Here is a 20,424-nt window from a genome sequence, read left to right as displayed (position 1 = left end):
GCTTGCAAAACAGCTACGTTAGCGTTAGGGCTGTCTGATATAACGATATATATCGGATGACGATTTAAAAACGTCTATCCTTTCATTTTACGCTATCGTTTGTTTCCTGCTGTTGCAAAAAAATAAAAAATAAACCTTAGACTCAAACGTTAGAACAGGCTTTTCCCCGCAGCAGGCTGTGTAATAAATACTCACAAAGAAAACGGCGTCCGTTACAACTTATGTCTAAAAATGTATCGTTTCATGCATCGGTTAAAACACTCGACTCCAGGTACACGACACCCAGCAGGAAACATTTCACACAAGTCGAGCTGCCCGAGATTCACAGAATTTATGGAAAATTTTACATTTTTGTGATTTATATCGTTATCGGACGATAGATGTCTTATATCGGGATATGAGATTTTGGTCACATCACACAGCCCTAGTTAGCATAACATTAGCTAAAGGATGAACGCTAACTTTTTTCCACTCGATTAAAGGTAACGTGAGGGTTTCTGGTGGTTAAGGACAAATGCAATCGCATGCCAGGATGCTCTAAACAGACCAAACTTCAGTCAGGAGAACAACTGAGATTATTCATCCACAATACGAGGTTAGTTATTAATATACTGCAACAACATGGGAATAGAGCAGCTGCGAGAAAATTCAACATTAATGAATTAATGTTAAAGAAGTGGAGGAAGCGCAGTTTTTGGCTTTCCTCATATTCCAAAAGTGCTTCGTCTCTTTGCTATGACTGTCGCCCGCCATAATTTGCAGACGATGTTGTTTGCAGCAGCTGCAATGCCTCCGACCAAAACAGGCGGAGCTTGTTGACACCAACAACATGCGCTATTGCGATAGAGCGATATAGTCAAAATCTCTACCGTTGGCCAAATTTATATCGTCTCTACCGTATACCATTTATACCGCCCACCCCTACTTATGATTTAATAAAGATATTTACAGACTTTGAAATGACTGAAAGATTTATTAGGGTTTGTTTTGAGTTTTGTTCAAAAGGGAATAACTTCATATAAAAAAAAAATCACATATGCTGGACATCTTAAACAATTTTTTTAATAAAGCAGCACAGCAGAAAAAAATCAGGGCTAACCCTTCACTCTATCATGTGGCTCGGTGCTGTCCCCGTTAAAGAGCCAAGGACCTTCTTTCCACTTCCTCCATTTATAGGTTGGATGCAGTGAGTAACACTGGGGAACAACACACCCTCGTTGTATTTAAAATATGTGGTGGTAAGGCAGAGGTCTAACTGTTGCTATGCTGCTACCAATGAGCCTGAGTGGGACTCCTTCTTTGTGTGTCTATGGAAGTTCATATATACAGGGTGCAGCATCCCCCGGGTAAAGGTGGTGGTATGCAGGGAGCTCAGTGGCTTTTTTCAAGTTCTTGTAGACAGCTGATGACTTTCTTTTTGCTTCTGGGGTTTCACCTTGAAGCTTCATAGGTATTGTTGTCACTGAGTGTAGTAATGTTTATTTGCTCTGCTTCTTCTTGTCAGGGATAAAATACATATCTATACTTTTGTGTCCCAGCTGAGTAACAGGAGGAGAAGAGTCTGGTGGAGCAGCAGAGGAACAGTTTCAGCCATTTGGACTCAGCTCAGCCACTACAGAGGAAACAATGACTTCAACGCAGGAGGTGAGAAAAGTATCTCAGTTACACTGTTATTGAAACTGTGCACAGCTGGATGTTAACAGCAGTTTTATCTTTTCCATCCTGGGCTCCTCCATAAATAGAAAATCTACATTCACAAACAAAAACCACAGAAGTTGCAAGAAAATACAAAGATCATATTTTATCAGCACACATTAAAACAATATCATCAGTTGGACTGCCCATTTTTCATGAAGTAAAAGATTTTCTCCCGTGATCAGGGCTGGGCCATATCGCCAAAATTCATATCTCAATATTCTGTAGCTGGATGGCGATATACGATATACATCTCGATATTTGGTGATGGTCAGAGGGGCCGATGGCGCGATATGGCAGCCTCGCTTCTGTCAGTCTGCCCCAGGGCAGCTGTGGCTACAACTGTAGCTGCTTCCACCAGTGTGTGAATGTGAGAGTGAATGAATAGTGGCATTGTAAAGCGCTTTGGGCGCCTTGAAAAGCGCTATATAAATGCAATCCATTATTATTATTATTATTATTATTATTATTTATTTTAAGCCATAAAGTAAGAACAAAAAGAGTTCTTAGTAAAAGCTGTGTCCCAGATTTCGCAGAGGCAGTTTTATTAACAGACAGCATAGATGTACATGAAAAAATTACTCAGAAATAAATTATCAGCATTTATTAAATAATAATGCTCAAGGTATAAAATAAAACAATGTTGTTTTTGCGCATAACAAAAAGCAACCGTGCAGTCAAAATGTAAACTAAAAGATGCTGAGCGTAATAACAAAGACAGATTTCGCAGCTGCTCTGTTCCCATGTTCTACTGTGTACCGTGTGACAGCCGTGTCTCTTAACACGTGCCATTTGTGGTCCTTATACACACAATAAGGTAATATTACGTTGAAGCATGGTACGTATTACTCCGCGACGCTTCTGATTACAGTAGCCGTAATGCCTAGACAAACCATGTGAGTGAAGTTGGCCCCTCACTAGGGGTGCAACGATACTCGTATCGATATTGAACCGTTCGGTAGAGTGCTTTCGGTTCGGTACGCATATGTATCGAACAATACACAATTTGTAATTTCTTTTATCAACTTTCCTTCTGACGATGCTGTCTGTGTTGAGCGCTCAGTGGATCTGCGCTCGGCAGTGCAGCCTAGGCGGAGCAGTCGAGTGCAGATTCACTGACCGCAGGGCAAGCTAGCAAGACAGAAGTTAAGCTCTCAGCAACATGGACCTCCCCCACCCTCATTCAGATCTGGCGTTTGGAATTATTTTGGTTTTCATGTGAAGCATGACCCTGAAGGTAAGCGAGTCATGGACAAAAGTAAAACAGTATGTTGGATGTGCCACGCAATGCTCAATTACATGGGTGGGAACTAGTGTGTTAGCGCAGTTAGCTCGTTAACGTGTTGGCCGTCTAGCCCCACGCACGGACGATCCGCGGTAGCTCGTTAACGGAGATTTGCCGTGTTGTGGCGTTAACGTCATTTCAGATTAACGCTGACAGCACTAGTAGGAACACAACGAATATGACTGCACATTTACTCGACATCATCCTAGTGCAAAGACAAGTGGAAGCAGACAAAAACAACAAGCATGCTACTAACTTTACCCGAGTCATTTAGACAGCCGTTAGCACAGGATTCTCCTGATGGGGACCTGATATGTTTAATACGCTGCTGAGAATATAGCCCAGAAGAAGCGCATAGTATAGCTTTTATTTTGGAAAGAGCCATTTCTCTGTAATAAACTCTCTTTTCCAAAGATTTCTCCATTAGATAGATTTATTTTTTATCCCTTTGTTGTTTCAGCAACATTAAATTTAAAAACTGTACTTTTGAGTTAAAATATATATTTATAATTTTAATAAATGACAAATTAAAAAGGCATGAACATTTTTGTATCGAAAAAATATCGAACCGTGAATTTTGTGTATCGCTACACCCCTACCACTCACCTTCTTCAAATCCAACAAAAGTGGTGTTAATCAACTGTGCTATGTTTGTGCTGCTTCTGTTTTAAAGATATTAATGAAAATGTAAGGGTCAAAATGTCAACCAGCGCCCCCACATTAACTAAATCAAACAAAATTGATGTCAAACATTTGTGTTATGTTTGTGTTGCAAATTTTTTTGTTTCTGCTGCTATCATTTTAAAAATATTAATAAAAATTTCTAGAGGTCAGAGGTCAACCAGCCACCCCACATTAATGGAATCAAACAAAACTGGTGTCAATCAATTGTGCTATGTTTGTGCTGGTTTGTGCTGCAAAATATTTTGTTTGTGCTGCTATCATTTTAAAAATGTTAACAAAATAAGGTCTTGATCCGTGCTTAATCATCCAGGTAAGTAAATCCCAAAAGGTTGATTCTGTTCACCTGGACGTAGCGGTTTTAGTGGGAGAAACGTTTCGTCACTCATCCAAGTGACTTCTTCAGTCTCAGCTGACTGCAGGTTTCCCCAATCATATACACTCTCCTTCAAGATGAAAACCAGATTTAAATTTTCTCCTCTTCTTTCCTCATGTACTCTGTATTTCCATTGTTTTGTTTGTTCCGTACCTCTCTCACCTGACTTCCCAATGTTATGTTTGTGTATTCTATGTATGGTTGGAAGGGGTGCTCATGATGGTGCCGGATCGTCTGGCAGTCTTTAAAACATTTTTCCTCCGGATAAATAAATCCATTCCACTAATGGAGGCAGTTTCAGTTTGTTCCACGACTGCATTTCACTCACTGCCTCTGTTTGTATCTCTGTCACTGCAGGACCAACATGGAGCGAGAAGTCAGCGCTCTCAGGAGGCCGACAAACCTCACAGAAGAAAGGGAGAGAAGAAATACAGCTGTGACGAGTGTGGGAAGGATTTTAATCGGACGTCTGACCTGATACGGCATCAACTCATCCACAGTGGAGTTAAAGCACACTACTGTGACTTGTGTGGAAAGTCTTTTACCCTGGCTGCGAACTTAAAAACACACCAACTCATCCACAGCGGACTTAAACCGTACAGCTGTGACTTGTGTGGAAAATCTTTCACCCAACTTGGACACTTAAAAAGACACCAACTCATCCACAGTGGACTTAAAGCACACAGCTGTGATCAGTGTGGTAAAGCCTTTGCTCGTAGTAGCAGCTTACGAAATCATCTAGTTACCCACTCTGAAAATAATCAAGCGTATAGCTGCGACATTTGTGGAAAAACATTCTGCTCGCTAGTCAAACGAAATATTCACCTGCGCATTCACACTGGACAGGATGTTTACTGGTGCGATCAGTGTGGGAAACTGTTTACAACAGCCACACACTTAAAAAACCACATGTTTATCCACACTGAGGAGAGACCTTATAAATGTGACTGGTGTGAAAAGGCTTTTAAAGAGCCACATTCCCTGAGAAAGCATCAACAGATTCACACCAGAAAAATACTCTACAAGTGCAGTTACTGTGAGGTATGTATTCATATTTTTTCAGTTGCAGTTATTTTGAAGTATTATATGAATGAAGTTTAATTTCAAAGCTAAACGAGACGTTAAAACTAGCTAACCAGCGAGGAGTTAAAAGCGGCGAAAACAACACCCACAAACTTATCTCACTACAACATAGGGCCGAAAATATGACGTGATTCTAGTGTAATCAAACTCGGGGCTTGAGCTTTATTTCAGGCAATGTTCAGGATTAAAATGTTGAAGGAATTCCCTGACTCTCACTGTCTTTGTGTCTTTGTTTAGAAGCAGAGCGACACAGATGGATCCACTTCTCAACCCTGTCGTCACTGTGGTGGTGGGAAAGAGTTTCTCTGTGACCTTTGTGGAAAAACTTTCAGTCATCAACAAAGCCTAAAAGTACATCAGCGTAGACACACTGGAGACAAAATGAACTTCTGCAAAGAATGTGGGAGAGGTTTCCCCAAACCAAGTGAATTAAAACGACATGAAGTCATTCACAGTGGGGTTAAAAAGCACGTGTGTGACCAGTGTGGGTCATCCTTCACCACTGCAGGTTACCTTAAAGTACATAAACGAGTCCACACAGGAGAGAAACCATACAACTGTAGACACTGTGACAGACGTTTCTCATATTCAGGGACTCGAGATTGCCATGAACTTCGACATATTGAAGTGAACTTAATAACAGTGTGACAAGAGCTTTAAGAATCTCAGTTTATAATCCAAACATAAACAATCCCTCACTGTAAATAAACTGTTTCACTGTTACCAATGTGCAAAAACATAGCATAGCATAGCATCTTTATTTATAACGCACTTTACATCCAACTATGTTGACCAAAGTGCTACAAATATAAAACAGAGAAGAAACAGTTTAAATTACATATAAAATATCTTAAAATTAAAAGTAATATAATTAATAAGAAACGTATTAAGAGACATCAACAAGTCCTGCTGTGCTAAAAGCCAAGGTAAATAAATATGTTTTAAGACGTGATTTAAAAACAGATAAGGAAGGTGCCTGTCTAACATGTAAAGGCAACTCATTCCACAATTTTGGTGCTGCCACAGCAAACGCCCGATCCCCTCTGAGGAGCTGGTCTGCCGACCTGAGGGACCGGGAAGGTATGTATGGATGAAGAAGCTCAGAGAGGTACACAGGGGCAGCATTGGACAAACATTTAAAAACAAATAAAAGCATCTTAAAATGGATCCTAAAATGCACGGGCAGCCAATGAAGTGAATATAAAACTGGGGTGATATGCTCGTATCTATGAGTGCCAGTTAAAAGGCGTGCAGCAGCATTCTGGACTAACTGCAGTCGAAAAACAGAAGATCGACTCACCCCAAAATAAAGAGAATTACAGTAATCCAGCCGAACGGTTACAAAAGCGTGGATTACTGTTTCAAATTGCTGTCTCGTAAGAAAGTGCTTAATTTTGGCCAGTTGCCTCAGATGAAAGAAACTAGACCTTACAACCAACCCGATCTGGCTTTCAAGCTTAAGCTCAGGATCCATTTTAAAACCCAGATTAACAATCTCTGGTTTACAGAATGATTTCAGGGATTGCAAATCAACACACGGAACAGCAGTGGAGGCAGGTCTGAACACCATTACTTCAGTTTTAGAATCATTAAAACAAAGAAAGTTTAGCGCCAACCACGACTTGACGTCCTCCAGACATGTTTGTAAACGATTTACAGACGACCCATCTTGCTTTTTAAGAGGAACATAAATCTGGCAGTCATCTGCATAACAGTGAAACGAGAGTCTGTGTTTTCTAAAAATTGAGCCCAATGGAAGTAAATAAAGTGAAAACAGGATAGGGCCCAGAATGGAACCCTGTGGTACTCCATGAGACAACGGAGCTCGGGAGGACTCACAGTTTCCTAAGCGAACTGAAAAGGTTCGGTTTGTTAAGTAAGACCTGAACCATTTCAGAGCCACACCTGTTATACCGACACACTGCTCCAAACGTGAGATTAAAATTTCATGGTCTACAGTGTCAAATGCAGCAGTTAAATCGAGTAAAATAAGAATGACACTTTCACCAGAATCACATGATAAAAATATATCATTAAAAATTCTTAAAAGTGCTGATTCAGTGCTATGCATTGCTTTAAAACCAGATTGAAAAATCTCCTGAACATTTTGTGCATTCAAGTATGAAAAACATTCACTTCATTATCTGCTCTGTGCAAACATCAGCGCGATCCTGCAGGACGGACTGCACTGGATCACAGTGAATCTGAAGAGACAGAAAGATCCTCTTCTGGTTTCAGGGTCAGACTTACAAACCAGATCAGGCTCCACAGAGTTCAGATGGAATCTCCTGTAAAGAGTGTCAGCTGATGTCACACTTGGATCTCACGAGGTAGCTCTGATGTTTGGACTTCAATTCAGGAAGAAATAACATTCGAAACGTTGTTGTTGGTTTTTTTGGTTGGTTTTTTTCCCATGACTGAGCTCGTAATGCCTATTAGTCGTATTAAACTAAATTGTTTTAATTTAAATTAATTCAAATTCTATTATTTCTTTTTGGACCCTCAGAAAACACCAAATTCTTTTTACATGTAGATAGATGCTGGATGCCGGTAGAGTTACGTATTCTGAATACTTTGGATTACTTAATATATTTTCATGCCTATTACAACTATATGAATGTACTATTGCTATGTGATTTATTACTATTATTGAAGGCCATTCGCCATACCAATACCAACTAATTTTTAAATCTTAATATAAAATGAGTAACAGTAGGGTGGACATTAGGTATGGCTTTTTGCAGTGATCTTGCATAGAAAACAACTTCTGTATCAATAATATGTTTTCCTTTTGTCTACTTTGTGGCTCTGATTTCTGGACTTGCATCAATAATCCTGAATGTTACATTTGGGAAGCTGCAAGTCTTTTACTTTTTTTATTTTATTTTTTTATTTATTTATTTTTTACGGATTTTGATTCTCCAAAATGTTATCGCTGTTACGTTTAAATGGTTTTCCCATTGGGACACCGTATTTAGTAGTAGTTGTTGTTATAGATATTGTTTTACCTTACAGTTAACTGATATTGTATAAATACTTGAACTTAACTATTGTTTTGATCTTCTGGCTGACTGGTGTTTTCACCCGTAATACGGTAGAGGTGGGGGGGGGGATCGATACAGCACAGCATCTTGATATTTTGCGTTGTGATGTTGTCTCAATACAGTGACACCAAACATCGATATTTATTAAAGAAAATAAAATACTCTGGGAATTACTCTGGGAATACAATGAATAAGGGAGCTCATCTTATAAGAGGCCAACTTTCTGCAAACAGTTGCGCTCTGACTTGAAGTGACTGCAATCACTTTGGGAGAGATTGTTGCAGGTTTTAAATAAATGCTGCCTTATTTATAAATGCAGACTAAATGCTACCATGTTTTCATCAGTTTGGTGTTAGGCTTGGTCAGTGAGCACTGCTCGAGGGGACTCGACTCACCGGGTTGGTTAGTCAGTTGCCGTTAATAGACTTACATTAGTTTATGTTTGCTAACTAAAAGCAGAACTCACTGGAATATAAAGACACTAGAACTAGAAATCAGTCTAAGGGGGGGTCACTTTTATGCTGCCTCTGACTTCAACAATACGTTTAAAGTTAACCTGAGGGTATACAGTCTACTTTAACTCTCTATCTTTTAAGCAGTAAGTGGTTCTTCGTTGGGAAAATCTCCCGCTTACAGTGGCTTGCAAAATTATTCGGCCCCCTTGAACTTTTCCACATTTTGTCACATTACAGCCACAAACATGAATCAATTTTATTGAATGTATTAATGTACATTTATAATTCCAGGTGAAAGACCAACACAAAGTGGTGCACACGTGAGAAGTGGAACAGAAATCATACATGATTCCAAACATTTTTTACAAATAAATAACTGCAAAGTGGGCTGTGTGTAATTATTCAGCCCCCTGAGTCAATACTTTGTAGAACCAGCTTTTGCTGCAATTCCAGCTGCCAGTCTTTTAGGGTCTGTCTCTACCAGCTTTGCACATCTAGAGACTGAAATCCTTGCCCATCCTTCTTTGCAAAACAGCTCCAGCTCACTCAGAACCACTTCATAAAGTGGTTGTTCAGGTTTAAGCAGTGGGAGGCGAAAAACTAATATATCCATAAGTGATGGCTTAACATTCTGCATTCAAGTATAAGTTTGTCTAAGTCCGCCATTGTAGAAATTCATTGCACCGAACGAAAAACGTGCACAGTGTGACGTCAAAATAGGCGCACACCTTTGACGCTGCGTTTTCTGTTTTCCTCATCCACACGTAAATGCAAAAACTTGAGTTTTCGAAAATATCCACCCTGGCAGGCGTTTTTTAAAATCTCAGTTTTCAGCGAACGAAAACGAGGTTTACGTGTGGACGAAAGGTGTAAACGCATAGAAAAATCTGCGTTTTCAAAAATACCCTGGTACGTGTGGACGTAGCCTTATTCATTATTCAAGGCACAAACGGAAAGTCATGTACGCGTGCAACGTAAAGGTGAGCGTGCAACGTAAAGTCACGTGGACATGCCGCGTGAGCATTCGAACTGAGTCTAAAGTTTTCGTGTGCGAATTGAAGCGGGTGCTCTCCAATCATCAAAAGTAACAAAGTCATTGAACACATTTATACAGTTACCTTTACATTTACCAATCATATATCACAGATTTACATTTTTTTTAGTACTATGCAAAAAGGCAAAGACAGAGCGACAGTCTGGGTCAATGGTGGCCGAGGCGACGGCAAGGCTAACAAAGGAACCCTCGAAGCGTTAGGCTAGCTTTGTAACAGAATATAACAGAAAAGTATGAAACTCCAGCTGAGTTGTAAGATGAAAAGTGGACACAATTTCGGGCTCCCACATTTTGTCAGAAACTGTACATTAACGAGTTTTTTACTGTTATTCAAATGCAACTGTGGAAATAACAAATAGAAGAAAATTCATTCATTCTTACCTTATACTAATCGTGGTGCAGGCCAGTGCAGTGCATGAACTGATGCCTTCTCCGGTCAATTCCACTGAGAGTAAATCTAATGTCCCGCTCTACTGTACAAGACAATGGTTACCTGGAGGGATGTACCACTGTGAGAGGGGTGCTGCGGAATAGTCCAAGTGATCGCTGCTTTAATTTCCCGCTCAACTATACATAAATTGCAGGTCGACACGATTTTTCAAAGCTGGTGAACTAGACCAAAGTCATTGATAACAAAAGAACAATAAATCCACTTTCTCCGGTACTTTATACCCGCTCAGTTGCAATGCAATTTAATGCACTACTAGAAATCGATGGCTTTTTGATGGTGTCCGGCGCGGAATGATGGTCAACTATAAATAGACGTTTTCTCGACGTTGTTGTTGTCACCTGGTCGACTACAAATAGATCAAATATCAATGACAAAAAAACAACGGTAAATCAACATCATTTCAACGTCCCTATAGTAAGACCATGGGTTTACCACAGTATTTCAATGTTGTTACAACAGTGACATTTCAACCCTGACCATAACGACGGATTGGATGAAAAATCAACATCGATTCAATGTCGTCTTGCTATCTGGAATCTTTTGATTGGTCGACATGGTACATTTTTTGACCATTAGGAAAGGGTGGGGTTTTTTGGTGTTGTCTTCGCTCACAGGTGGAAAGTGCTTTATGGCATTTTCCTTATGAAACACAGTTTTTACCGTTTCTTCCCGCAGTAAATATAAACAATGATAGTATTCAGGAAGAAAACCAAATATTTCATATATTTTTAACATAACTCTGGTTTTACGTGGCCGATCAACACAATTTAAAAACTCCATCAACGCTGTCATAGCCTGATACCACAATTTTTCTTAAAAATGCCAGCCAAGTGCCAATTGCTTTACACGTAATAGAGGATTTCTCAAAAGGGTCTGGATTGGTCCTAAACTTAAATAAATGTCAATTATTGCCTGTCAAAGAGTGTAGTGTTCAGAGTATTTGTAATATAACAGTTAAAAATGAAGCAACATATTTAGATCTGATTATCTGCAAAGATCCAAAAGACAGAATTTTACTAAATTGTCCCCCAATTATTAAAAAATCTCAAACCAAATTAAATCAATGGTTGCAGAGAGATTTAAGTTTAAGAGGAAGGGTATTGCTCTCAAAAGCAGAAGGTCTGTGTCGACTGACTTATGCAGCAATTTCTCTGCATGTGGACGGCAAAACTTGTAAGGATATCGACCGAATGCTCTTCAACTTCCTCTGGAAAAACAGGACACATTACATCAGAAAAAGTGTATTGATGAATGACTATGAACACGGTGGTCTCAATGTTTTGGATTTTACTACTCTAAACAATACATTTAAGATTAATTGGGCTAAACATTTTCTTAAAAATCCGGTATCCATTTGGAAGTTTGGTGGTCTAAGTTATCTTAGGTTGTGATTATAATATAGATAAGCTTCCAGAAAACCTTTCGATGTTTCACAAACAACTTCTGTTAGCTTGGTCCCTTATATATAAACACAACTTTACACCCCATACGTATTCAATTTGGAATAATAGGAACATAGTGTATGAAAATAAATCTTTTTTTTTTCTAGGTGGGTTGAGAAACGGATTGTTTTAGTGAATCAGCTGTTTAATCCTAATGGGCAGCTTATGTCCTATTCAGAATTCTTAAACACCTATAAATTTCCAGCCACACCCAAAGAATATGCCATATTATTTGATGCAATACCTACGGGTATTATAATGCTGTTTAAAGGTATTCAACCTTGCATATCATCTGTTTCTCTCCCCAACCCTTTAGATTCACACATAGGAAGAATCTGTCTAACAAACCGTAGTAAAAGTAATAAGAATATCCGTGCTTTGTTCCAGACAGAATCTCTAACTATTCCACATGTGGTCTCTTATCGGAATTTCTTTGTCAGTGACATTAACTGGAAAAGAGTATGGACAATTCCTAACAAGTAACTGGTAACGAATAAAGTGAAGGAAGTCTCATTTAAAATACTGCATAAATTTTATCCTGCTAATCATTAGGTGACAAAGTTCAAAAGGGACATAAATGTGAACTGTGGATTTTGTGGAAGCCATCCTGAGACTGTGCAACACCTTTTCTGGATCTGTTCATACGCTAGAACATTTTGGACATCTCTATAATGACTTTACTGTGAAATGGGAAAATCTTGTATTTTGTTTCTTTCGAAGGCAAAAATAGAAGATGTTTACTTTATAATAAACTTGTTAGTTATCTTAGCTAAATTTTATTTTCACAAATGCAAATACAGTAACAAAAAACCTAATTTTAAACATTACTATAATGATGTTTTATGTTACATAAAATTGATTAGTGGATCACTCAACAAAAAGGCTATGAAAACTATTACTATTTGTAGTAATTACAAATTATTTGAATGTTTGTAATTCTTTGTATCACACCCTCTGGCATATATTAATTTTGTTCTGGTTGTATACATGTTCAGTATACTGTTTCTTAATAAAGTTTATTTAAAAAAAAAAATGAGGACGCGGCTCATGAATTTGGACACCCCCCAAATGTAGCTTCTGAGTCACGTGACCGCACAGCAACGAATCACAGCAGAGCAGAAAATGGGGCGGAGCAAAGCATGTGCGCAAGAGAGGAGTCGAGCAGAGAGAGCTGCTTTTTCATGAAACGGGAGTAAAGTAGTGAACTTAGAGGAGAGAAACAAACTAAAGTATCGATCATAAACCACTACCAACGTCCTGATCGATATCTGCATCGATCTGCCCACCCTTGTCTCCTGGATCGTAGCTGAGATCAGCGTGAACCACGTGGGTCTCTGCTCCCTGATCTGTTTCCTGTGTTTGGAAAGAGTTGCAGCTTCATCGCGGAGTTCCTCTCGGTTTGTGGGCTCATCTAAAGGTAAGCACCGAGCTAACTTTACTGTGAGTTCAGTTCATGTTGAGTTTAGCTCCTGAATGAGGTCTTCTGCTGCTCTCCTCGGTGTCTGTTCACAGTTTATTGTGAACACGTTGAGAGAAGAGTGAGAGAGTGTTTGGAGAAAAACACCAACTAATCATTAGCTCAGCATGCTGGGAGAAGTTGGAGCAGAAAAGTCTTTTCATTGTCCCTGCAGCTGTTTTTCTGCCTGCACCAAACCTCTACAGCCTCATTTGTATTTACCGCGTTGACTACATCCACGATTAAAAGACCTTACGCCCCTACAGCGTTATGTACGGTTCAATGTGTGCTCGCTATTCATTGTGCCTTTAGGTGCAGCTGCCCGTACTCACAAAGAAAGTTTTGGTGTGATTCTCCTTTGCTGAGATCAACATGTCTGAAACAACTTTTTTTGTGTTTTTGATGCAGTGTTTTCTATAATTCCGTCATAATGGTTTGTATGAGCGGTGAAACGTGTTTTACCAAACTTAAAGAAGTCCAGCCGCTTTCTTGTAGAAATTGTTGAACAACATGACACTAACATTACATTTTCCATTTGTATTGTTGCGAGCCTTGTATACCGATAAGATAAACAGATAAGACGAGGCCAAAAAACTGTGATGCGCCCACATTTTGGGAGAGCTGCACGTGTTTTACTGAATCAGGGAACAGACACACACAGTGCAGTGCGGACTTAAATCCACATGTGGCAGCACTGAAAGTAAGAGAGACCTTTAACCTTTGAACCTGTCCCTTATAGAGAAGGAAAACAATCACAAAAGTACCCAGTAGGGCTGCACGATTAATCGTTAGAAAATCGCGATCTCGATTCATACTTATGTGCGATCTCATTTCCAAATGACAACGATTAAAAAAAAAAAAAAAAAAGACAACGATTGTACCGCATTTTGATCCGGGACTTAATCTGCATGAAAACAAGCGCTCACTCTTCCTGCTCAACAAATGACAAGGGCGGAGCCTTATACCACGTGATACACAAGCTGTGCTGTGTGATGCTAAAATTAGCAGGAGAAAACAACGGAGAGCACGTCAGGGATGACGAGAAAGTGACAGGAGAAAATCCGTCCCGGTCAACCACCCAAACATCAATAACGGGAACCTTATACAGCGCTTCCCTATACCCGTTGAACTCCCGCAGGCACAAAGAAATTACGGAGGCTATCACTTATCACCTGACCAAAGATATGGCTCCATCAACACTGTGCAAAACGAGGGATTTAGGAAAATGATCAACATCCTAGACAAACGCTACACAGTGCCGTCCCGCAACTATTTTTCTATTGTTGCACTACCTGCTCTGTACACGCAGCGTCGAGCAACGGTGGAGACGGAATTTCAAGCAGTACAACATTTTGTGGCAACAACAAAACGTGAGACATTTGTTGTTTTTATGTTTATTTATTGTTTTTATGTTCAGTCTCAACTGTTACGAAGTTGATGTGCAGTTAATAAGTGCAATAAATATTTATACTGGAAAAGAAAATCGTGAGAGAATCGTGATCTCAATTCTAAGCCAAAAAATTGTGATTCTCATTTTATGCAAAATCGTGCAGCCCAAGTACCCAGTGACTGTGCTGGTTGGGATTGTAAAAAAGTTAAATAAATAAAGACATAAAAATGTAAACATTTTAAAATGCCTGCCTCTACAAAAAGGAATGAGATGGTATTGTGATTTTGGGAGAAAATGTCACATTGTTAAAGCCATACAACTTGAAAATGATCACAAATGTACCTGAGAACACGTTTAATGTTTGCAGGTAACAAGGTGATTTTAATTATGTATTTTTGAATATCTGCTGATGCAGCCATGAATGTGGAAATTATGTGATTTCTGAATGTAATAATTTCCCATTTCTGAAGACTGCTTCAACAAAAATGCAGGTTTAAATTCAAATTCAAATTTATTTGTCACGTACACAGTCATACACAGTACGATATGTAGTGAAATGCTTGGACAACTGCTCGTGACCTAAAGAAAACAAAAAAGGAAAAGGCTATGAATAAGATAGGAAATAAATATGAAAAATTAAAAAGTGTAAATTTAACTAGGAAGGAATAAAATATAAATTAAGGTTAAAAATGAAATAACTGTACAACACAAATTAGAATGAAGGGTAGGGCTGCTCGATTATGGCAAAAATGATAATCACGATTATTTTCACTGAAATTGAGATCACGATTATTTGACGATATTTATTTAACCCTTTAAGACCTACTATAGAACCAAGTCCACCAGAGCTTATATTATTTTTATTTTATTTTTTTTACATGCTGTAGTGCCATTTGTGGGAGCATTTCAAGTTGCTATACATCAATACAACTGTTATAGCCCATATTTTAATAATATGTATGCATTAAGTGCATAGTAATTACATAAATTGCAAAAAAGTGCAATAAACTACAAAAAAAATTGAAAATCGCTTTTGTTTTGTTTACATATATTTCTACTTGGAGAAGTTTAAGAGGTTTATCCCTCAAAACTTTAAATACAATAAAGTTGCAAAAAATAGTTTTCCACCACAGGAAATTTATTTTGAGTGTCTTCATAGTTTTATTTTGGAGATACAGCAATTTTTATATACTGCAGGAAAAACAAAAAACAATCCTATGATGCAAATTTGCAAAGAAAACAGCAGGTGCATCATTTCACTGTGGGAAGTGTTACGAACAGCTGATAGGAACGGCAAAGCGTGTTTCTGGAATATTATGTTTTTGTTCCTGCAAGCACTTTTTATGCAATTTTTGCAAAGCTATATGTGGAACGAAACCGTGACCGAGGACAAGCTGATGGCATCAGATGTAAGTACAACTCCTCCGGTTTCATATGCAAAACAAATTATTGCGCTAGCTTACACGGTTCAGGTTCTACAGGGATTTAAAAATAGTTACGCAAAACGGAGCGTGCTGCTCTGACCGGCTTTAAAGGGTTAACAATGACTTTAAAAAAATAATATAAAATAGTGTGCAACACCACTGAAGTTTTTTTTTTTTAAACTCTTTTCAACCAACGGCAGTCACTCTCCAAATAACTTCTGCTTAGCTTTCCGAGCTTCCCTCGGGTCCTCTTAATCAGCGGTCTCCAACCTTTTTTGCGCCACGGACCGGTTTATGCCTGACAATATTTTCACGGACCAGCCTTTAAGGTGTCGCGGATAAATGAGGGAGGGGCTAATAATCGGCTCAGTCATTTTTAATGATCGTTGAAAGCCCAGATCGTAATCGTGATTAAAATTCGATTAATTGAGCAGCCCTAATGAAGGGTAAATTTAACTGGGAGAATAAGATAAAATATATAAATTAAAGTTGAAAATAAAATAACTGTACAACAAAATACACAATATAGAACTATATAAGAATGTATGAAGAAATATAAATAAATATATACACAATAACAGCAGCATATACACAATAACAGCAGCGTGATTTAAGTAATGAAGTGAAACAATGTCCAGAATGTCCAGTGTGTGTGTAAGAACCATATGTGTGGGTCAGTACTGTGTGGTGGTGTGATTGAGAGACCGTATCGCCTGCTGGAAGAAGCTCCTCCTCAGTCTCTCTGTGTTGGTCTTCAGGGAGCGGAATCGCTTTCCTGACCTCAACAGAGAGAACAGTCTGTTGTTGGGATGGCTGAGGTCCTTCACGATCTTCCTGGCCTTGGTCCAGCACCGCCTGCTGTAGATTGAGTGCAGGTCAGGGAGCTTGGAGCGGATGGTGCGCTCAGCTGATCGCACAACCCTCTGTAGAGCTCGTCTGTCCTGCATGGTGCTGTTCCCGAACCAGGTTAAGATGTTTCCCATCAGGATGCTCTCTATGGTGCAGGAGTAAAAGTTCCTGAGCACCTTGGAGGGCAGTTGGAAGTCTCTCAAGCGTCTGAGGTGGTAGAGACGCTGACGGGCCTTTTTCACCACGGTGTTGATGTGACAGGACCATGACAGGTCCTGCGTGATGTGAACTCCGAGGTATTTGAAGCTGTCCACTCTCTCCACTGGGCACTCGTTGATGACGGGGGTCTGGTAGTTCCTCTCCTGCTTAGTGCTGAAGTCCACTATCAGCTCCTTTGTCTTACTGACGTTTAGAAGGAGGTTGTTCCTCTGGCACCAGTTCTCCAGATTCCTAATCTCCTTCAGGTAGGCAGTCTCGTTGTTATCAGAGATCAGGCCCACCACGACGGTGTCGTCAGCAAACTTGATGATGGTGGTGGAGCTGGTAGTGGCCACACAGTCATATGTGTACAAAGAGTACAGCAGGAGGCTCAGAACACACCCCTGGGGGGCTCCAGTGCTGAGAGTGGTGGAGGCTGAGACATGTCCGCCCATCCTTACTGCCTGTGGTCTGCCAGTTAGGAAGTTGGAGATCCACTGACACATAGATGAGCTGAGTCCCAGATGCTCCAGCTTGGTGGTGAGTGTGGAGGGAATTATGGTGTTAAATGCAGAGCTGTAGTCTATGAAGAGCATTTTAACATAATTCCCCCTTCTAGTGTCCAAGTGAGTGAGTGATGTGTGGAGGAGATGAGAGATGGCATCGTCTGTGGATCGATTTGGACGGTAAGCAAACTGTAGTGGGTCCAGTGTGTCTGGTAGTGAAGAAATGATGAAGTCTCTGACCAGGCGTTCAAAGCACTTCATCACTACTGAGGTGAGGGCTACAGGGCGATAGTCATTGAGAGAAGCAGGGTGGGGTTTCTTCGGGACAGGAACAATGATGGACTCTTTGAAGCATGTGGGGATCACCGACTGAGATAAAGAGATGTTGAATATCTCAGTGAACACAGGAGCTAGCTGGTATGCGCAGTCTCTTAGGATACGACCTGGGATGCCGTCTGGTCCTGCTGCTTTCCTGGTGTTCACTCTCTTGAAGGCTCTCCTTACTTCATGCTCGGAGATGACGAGCACGTTTCCGGTGCTGGCAGTATCTTCCTGTCTGCAGCCGTTAGCGCCGCTAACACTAGCATTGTTGGAGTCCTTAGCTGCAGCCTCGAAGCGAGCATAGAAAGTGTTCAGCTTGTCTGCCAGAGTCACGGCCGCGTTCGTCATACCGGTTGTTGGTGCTTTATAGTCCGTTATTGTCCTTAGTCCCCGCCACAGGCTCCTAGAGTCACTCTGTTGGAGTTGTGACTCTAGTTTCCTCCCGTAGCGCTGCTTCGCCTCTTTCACCGCCCTCCGCACGTTATATGACGCGGCTTTGTATGGGTCCATGTCCCCCGTCATGAGTCCCGTGTTGTAGGCAGCGGTGCGGGATCTCAGAGCGTCGCGGATGGTTTTATCCACCCACGGCTTCTGGTTGGGAAACGTTGTGATAGTCTTTGTCTCCACGGTGTCATCCGCTAGTTTCCCGATGAATCCCACAACCGCTTCCATAAACAATAGTTTAATAGTTAATGATGGTTGATAACAGCTTGGTTATTGTACACTATATTTAACTTATAAATTCGTATGTATGTAATATATCAGTGTGTATTTTCTGTATCCCTTTTAGTTGTTGTAAAACTTGAACGCTGTCACAGATGGTCTTGGTGATGTGTTAAATAAAGGAATTTTGTGTTATAATGGAGTACCACCTAATGTGTGTGGGATCGTTATAGGAATGTGGTCAATTGGGGTCCTTAGGGACTAGTAAAGCACTATACAAATACAGGCCATTTACCATTTTACCATTTTTATTACATTTTAATTACATTTGCAGATTGTTTCGGTGGAGTTTAATAAACTCAGCCGTCTACATCGGAGTATATTCTCGAGCATCTCACACTTCTGATAATCAGCTGTCTGCTTGACGTTTATTCAGCTGTGTAAAAACTATAACTTTAATCTCAGCCAAACCGATTTACTCAGGAACAAATAAAATACTAAAAAAAGCCAAACAATAACATTTCTAAGTTATCCAAGTGACTCATATATCATGTTTAACCTGAGTAGTGAAAGACAAAAAAGTTAAATGTTAAACGTTTATTTTGTGACCCAGAAAGAATGATAAGAGTAATATTAAAACTAACCGGCTGCCGCCATTGTAGGAAACTGAGCTTTTTTTTATTTTTTATTTTGAAATATATACAGGGTGTAGCATCCCCTGGGTAAAGGTGGTGGTATGCAGGGAGCTCAGTGGTAGGGGTGGGCGATATAAACGATATACGATAGAAACAATATAAATTTGACCAACGATAGAGATTTTGACTATATCGCTCTATCGCGATAGTGCATGTTGATGATGTCATCAAGCGGCGCCTGTTTTGGTCGAAAGCATCGCAGCGGCTAAAACCATTATCATCTGCAAATTATGGCGACAGTCATAGCAAAGAGATGAAGCACTTTTGAAATTTGGGGAAAGCCAAAAACTGCGCTTCCTCCACTTCCGTAACATTGATTCATTAATGTTGAATTCTCTCGCAGCTGCTCTATTCCCATGTTCAAGGTTCAAGGTTCTTTATTTGTCACATGCATAGTTATACAAGTATAACATACAGTGAAATGTAGCCTGACACGCTCCTCGACATGTGCAAAAATTGGGGGGGGGTGTAGAGGAAGAACATTTTATATATATATATATATATTTATATATATACACAACCACCAAGTACCTGCAGAGGGTCAGGCAAGTCCTGAGGAGTCAGCTGAATGGTAAGAACAAGATCCGGGCCATCAACACATACGCCCTGCCCGTGATCAGGTACCCTGCTGGGGTAATAGGCTGGCCAAAGGAGGAGATAGAAGCCACTGACATAAAGACAAGAAAGCTCCTTACCATGCATGGAGGGTTTCACCCCAAGTCCAGCACCCTGAGGCTGTACGCTAAGCGGAAGGAAGGGGGCCGGGGACTGGTGAGTGTCAGCACCACAGTCCAGGATGAGACAAGGAACATCCAAGAATACATTGGGAAGATGGCCCCAACTGACCGAGTGCTCAGTGAATACCTCAGGCAGCAGAAACCCAAGAAAGAGGAGGGAGACGAGGAACCATCATGGAAGGACAGGCCCCTGCACGGTATGTACCACCGGCAGATAGAGGAGGTGGCTGATATCCAGAAATCCTACCAGTGGCTGGACAAAGCTGGACTGAAAGACAGCACAGAGGCACTAATCATGGCAGCACAAGAACAAGCTCTGAGTACAAGATCCATAGAGGCTGGGGTCTATCACACCAGGCAAGACCCCAGGTGCAGGCTGTGTAAAGATGCCCCAGAGACAATCCAGCACATAACAGCAGGGTGCAAGATGCTAGCAGGCAAGGCATACATGGAACGCCATAACCAAGTGGCCGGCATAGTGTACAGGAACATCTGTGCCGAGTATAACCTGGAAGTCCCGAGGTCAAAATGGGAGATGCCCCCAAGGGTGGTGGAGAATGACCGAGCTAAGATCCTGTGGGACTTCCAGATACAGACGGACAAAATGGTGGTGGCTAAC

The 20,424-nt window shown here is 40.4% G+C and overlaps 1 protein-coding gene and 2 long non-coding RNA genes across 7 annotated transcripts in view; 2 read left to right on the top strand and 1 right to left on the bottom strand.

Annotated features, from left to right (window-relative positions):
• The window catches only part of LOC308385581 (uncharacterized protein), a 61,393-nt gene extending 53,226 nt beyond the window's left edge, over positions 1–8,167 (top strand). For 2 of the 5 annotated variants that reach the window (XM_080864596.1, XM_080864598.1), the window contains exons 2-4: positions 1,539–1,644; positions 4,395–5,078; positions 5,358–8,167. In XM_080864596.1, coding sequence (XP_080720722.1) covers positions 1,627–1,644; positions 4,395–5,078; positions 5,358–5,768 — 1,113 coding nt within the window. In that variant the 5' untranslated portion in view covers positions 1,539–1,626 and the 3' untranslated portion in view covers positions 5,769–8,167. Of the gene's footprint in view, positions 1–482; positions 596–1,504; positions 1,645–4,394; positions 5,079–5,357 lie in introns of all 5 variants that reach the window. The other 3 variants (XM_080864595.1, XM_080864597.1, XM_080864599.1) reach the window with 3 other exon arrangements.
• Positions 1–20,424, bottom strand: part of LOC308385595 — a 196,520-nt gene that overhangs the window by 101,497 nt on the left and 74,599 nt on the right. The window lies entirely within an intron of this gene.
• LOC308385590 overlaps positions 12,700–20,424 on the top strand; it is a 22,364-nt gene continuing 14,639 nt past the window's right edge. Inside the window, exon 1 of the long non-coding RNA XR_013969579.1 lies at positions 12,700–12,983. This is a non-coding gene — a long non-coding RNA (uncharacterized lncRNA). The remainder of the gene's footprint in view (positions 12,984–20,424) is intronic.

The sequence above is a fragment of the Rhamphochromis sp. 'chilingali' genome (assembly GCF_963969265.1).
Source record: "Rhamphochromis sp. 'chilingali' genome assembly, chromosome: 18".
NCBI classification, from domain to species: Eukaryota; Metazoa; Chordata; class Actinopteri; order Cichliformes; family Cichlidae; genus Rhamphochromis; species Rhamphochromis sp. 'chilingali'.
The sequence above is the reverse complement of the archived record's forward strand: the minus strand, read 5'-3'. Positions and strand labels throughout refer to the sequence as shown.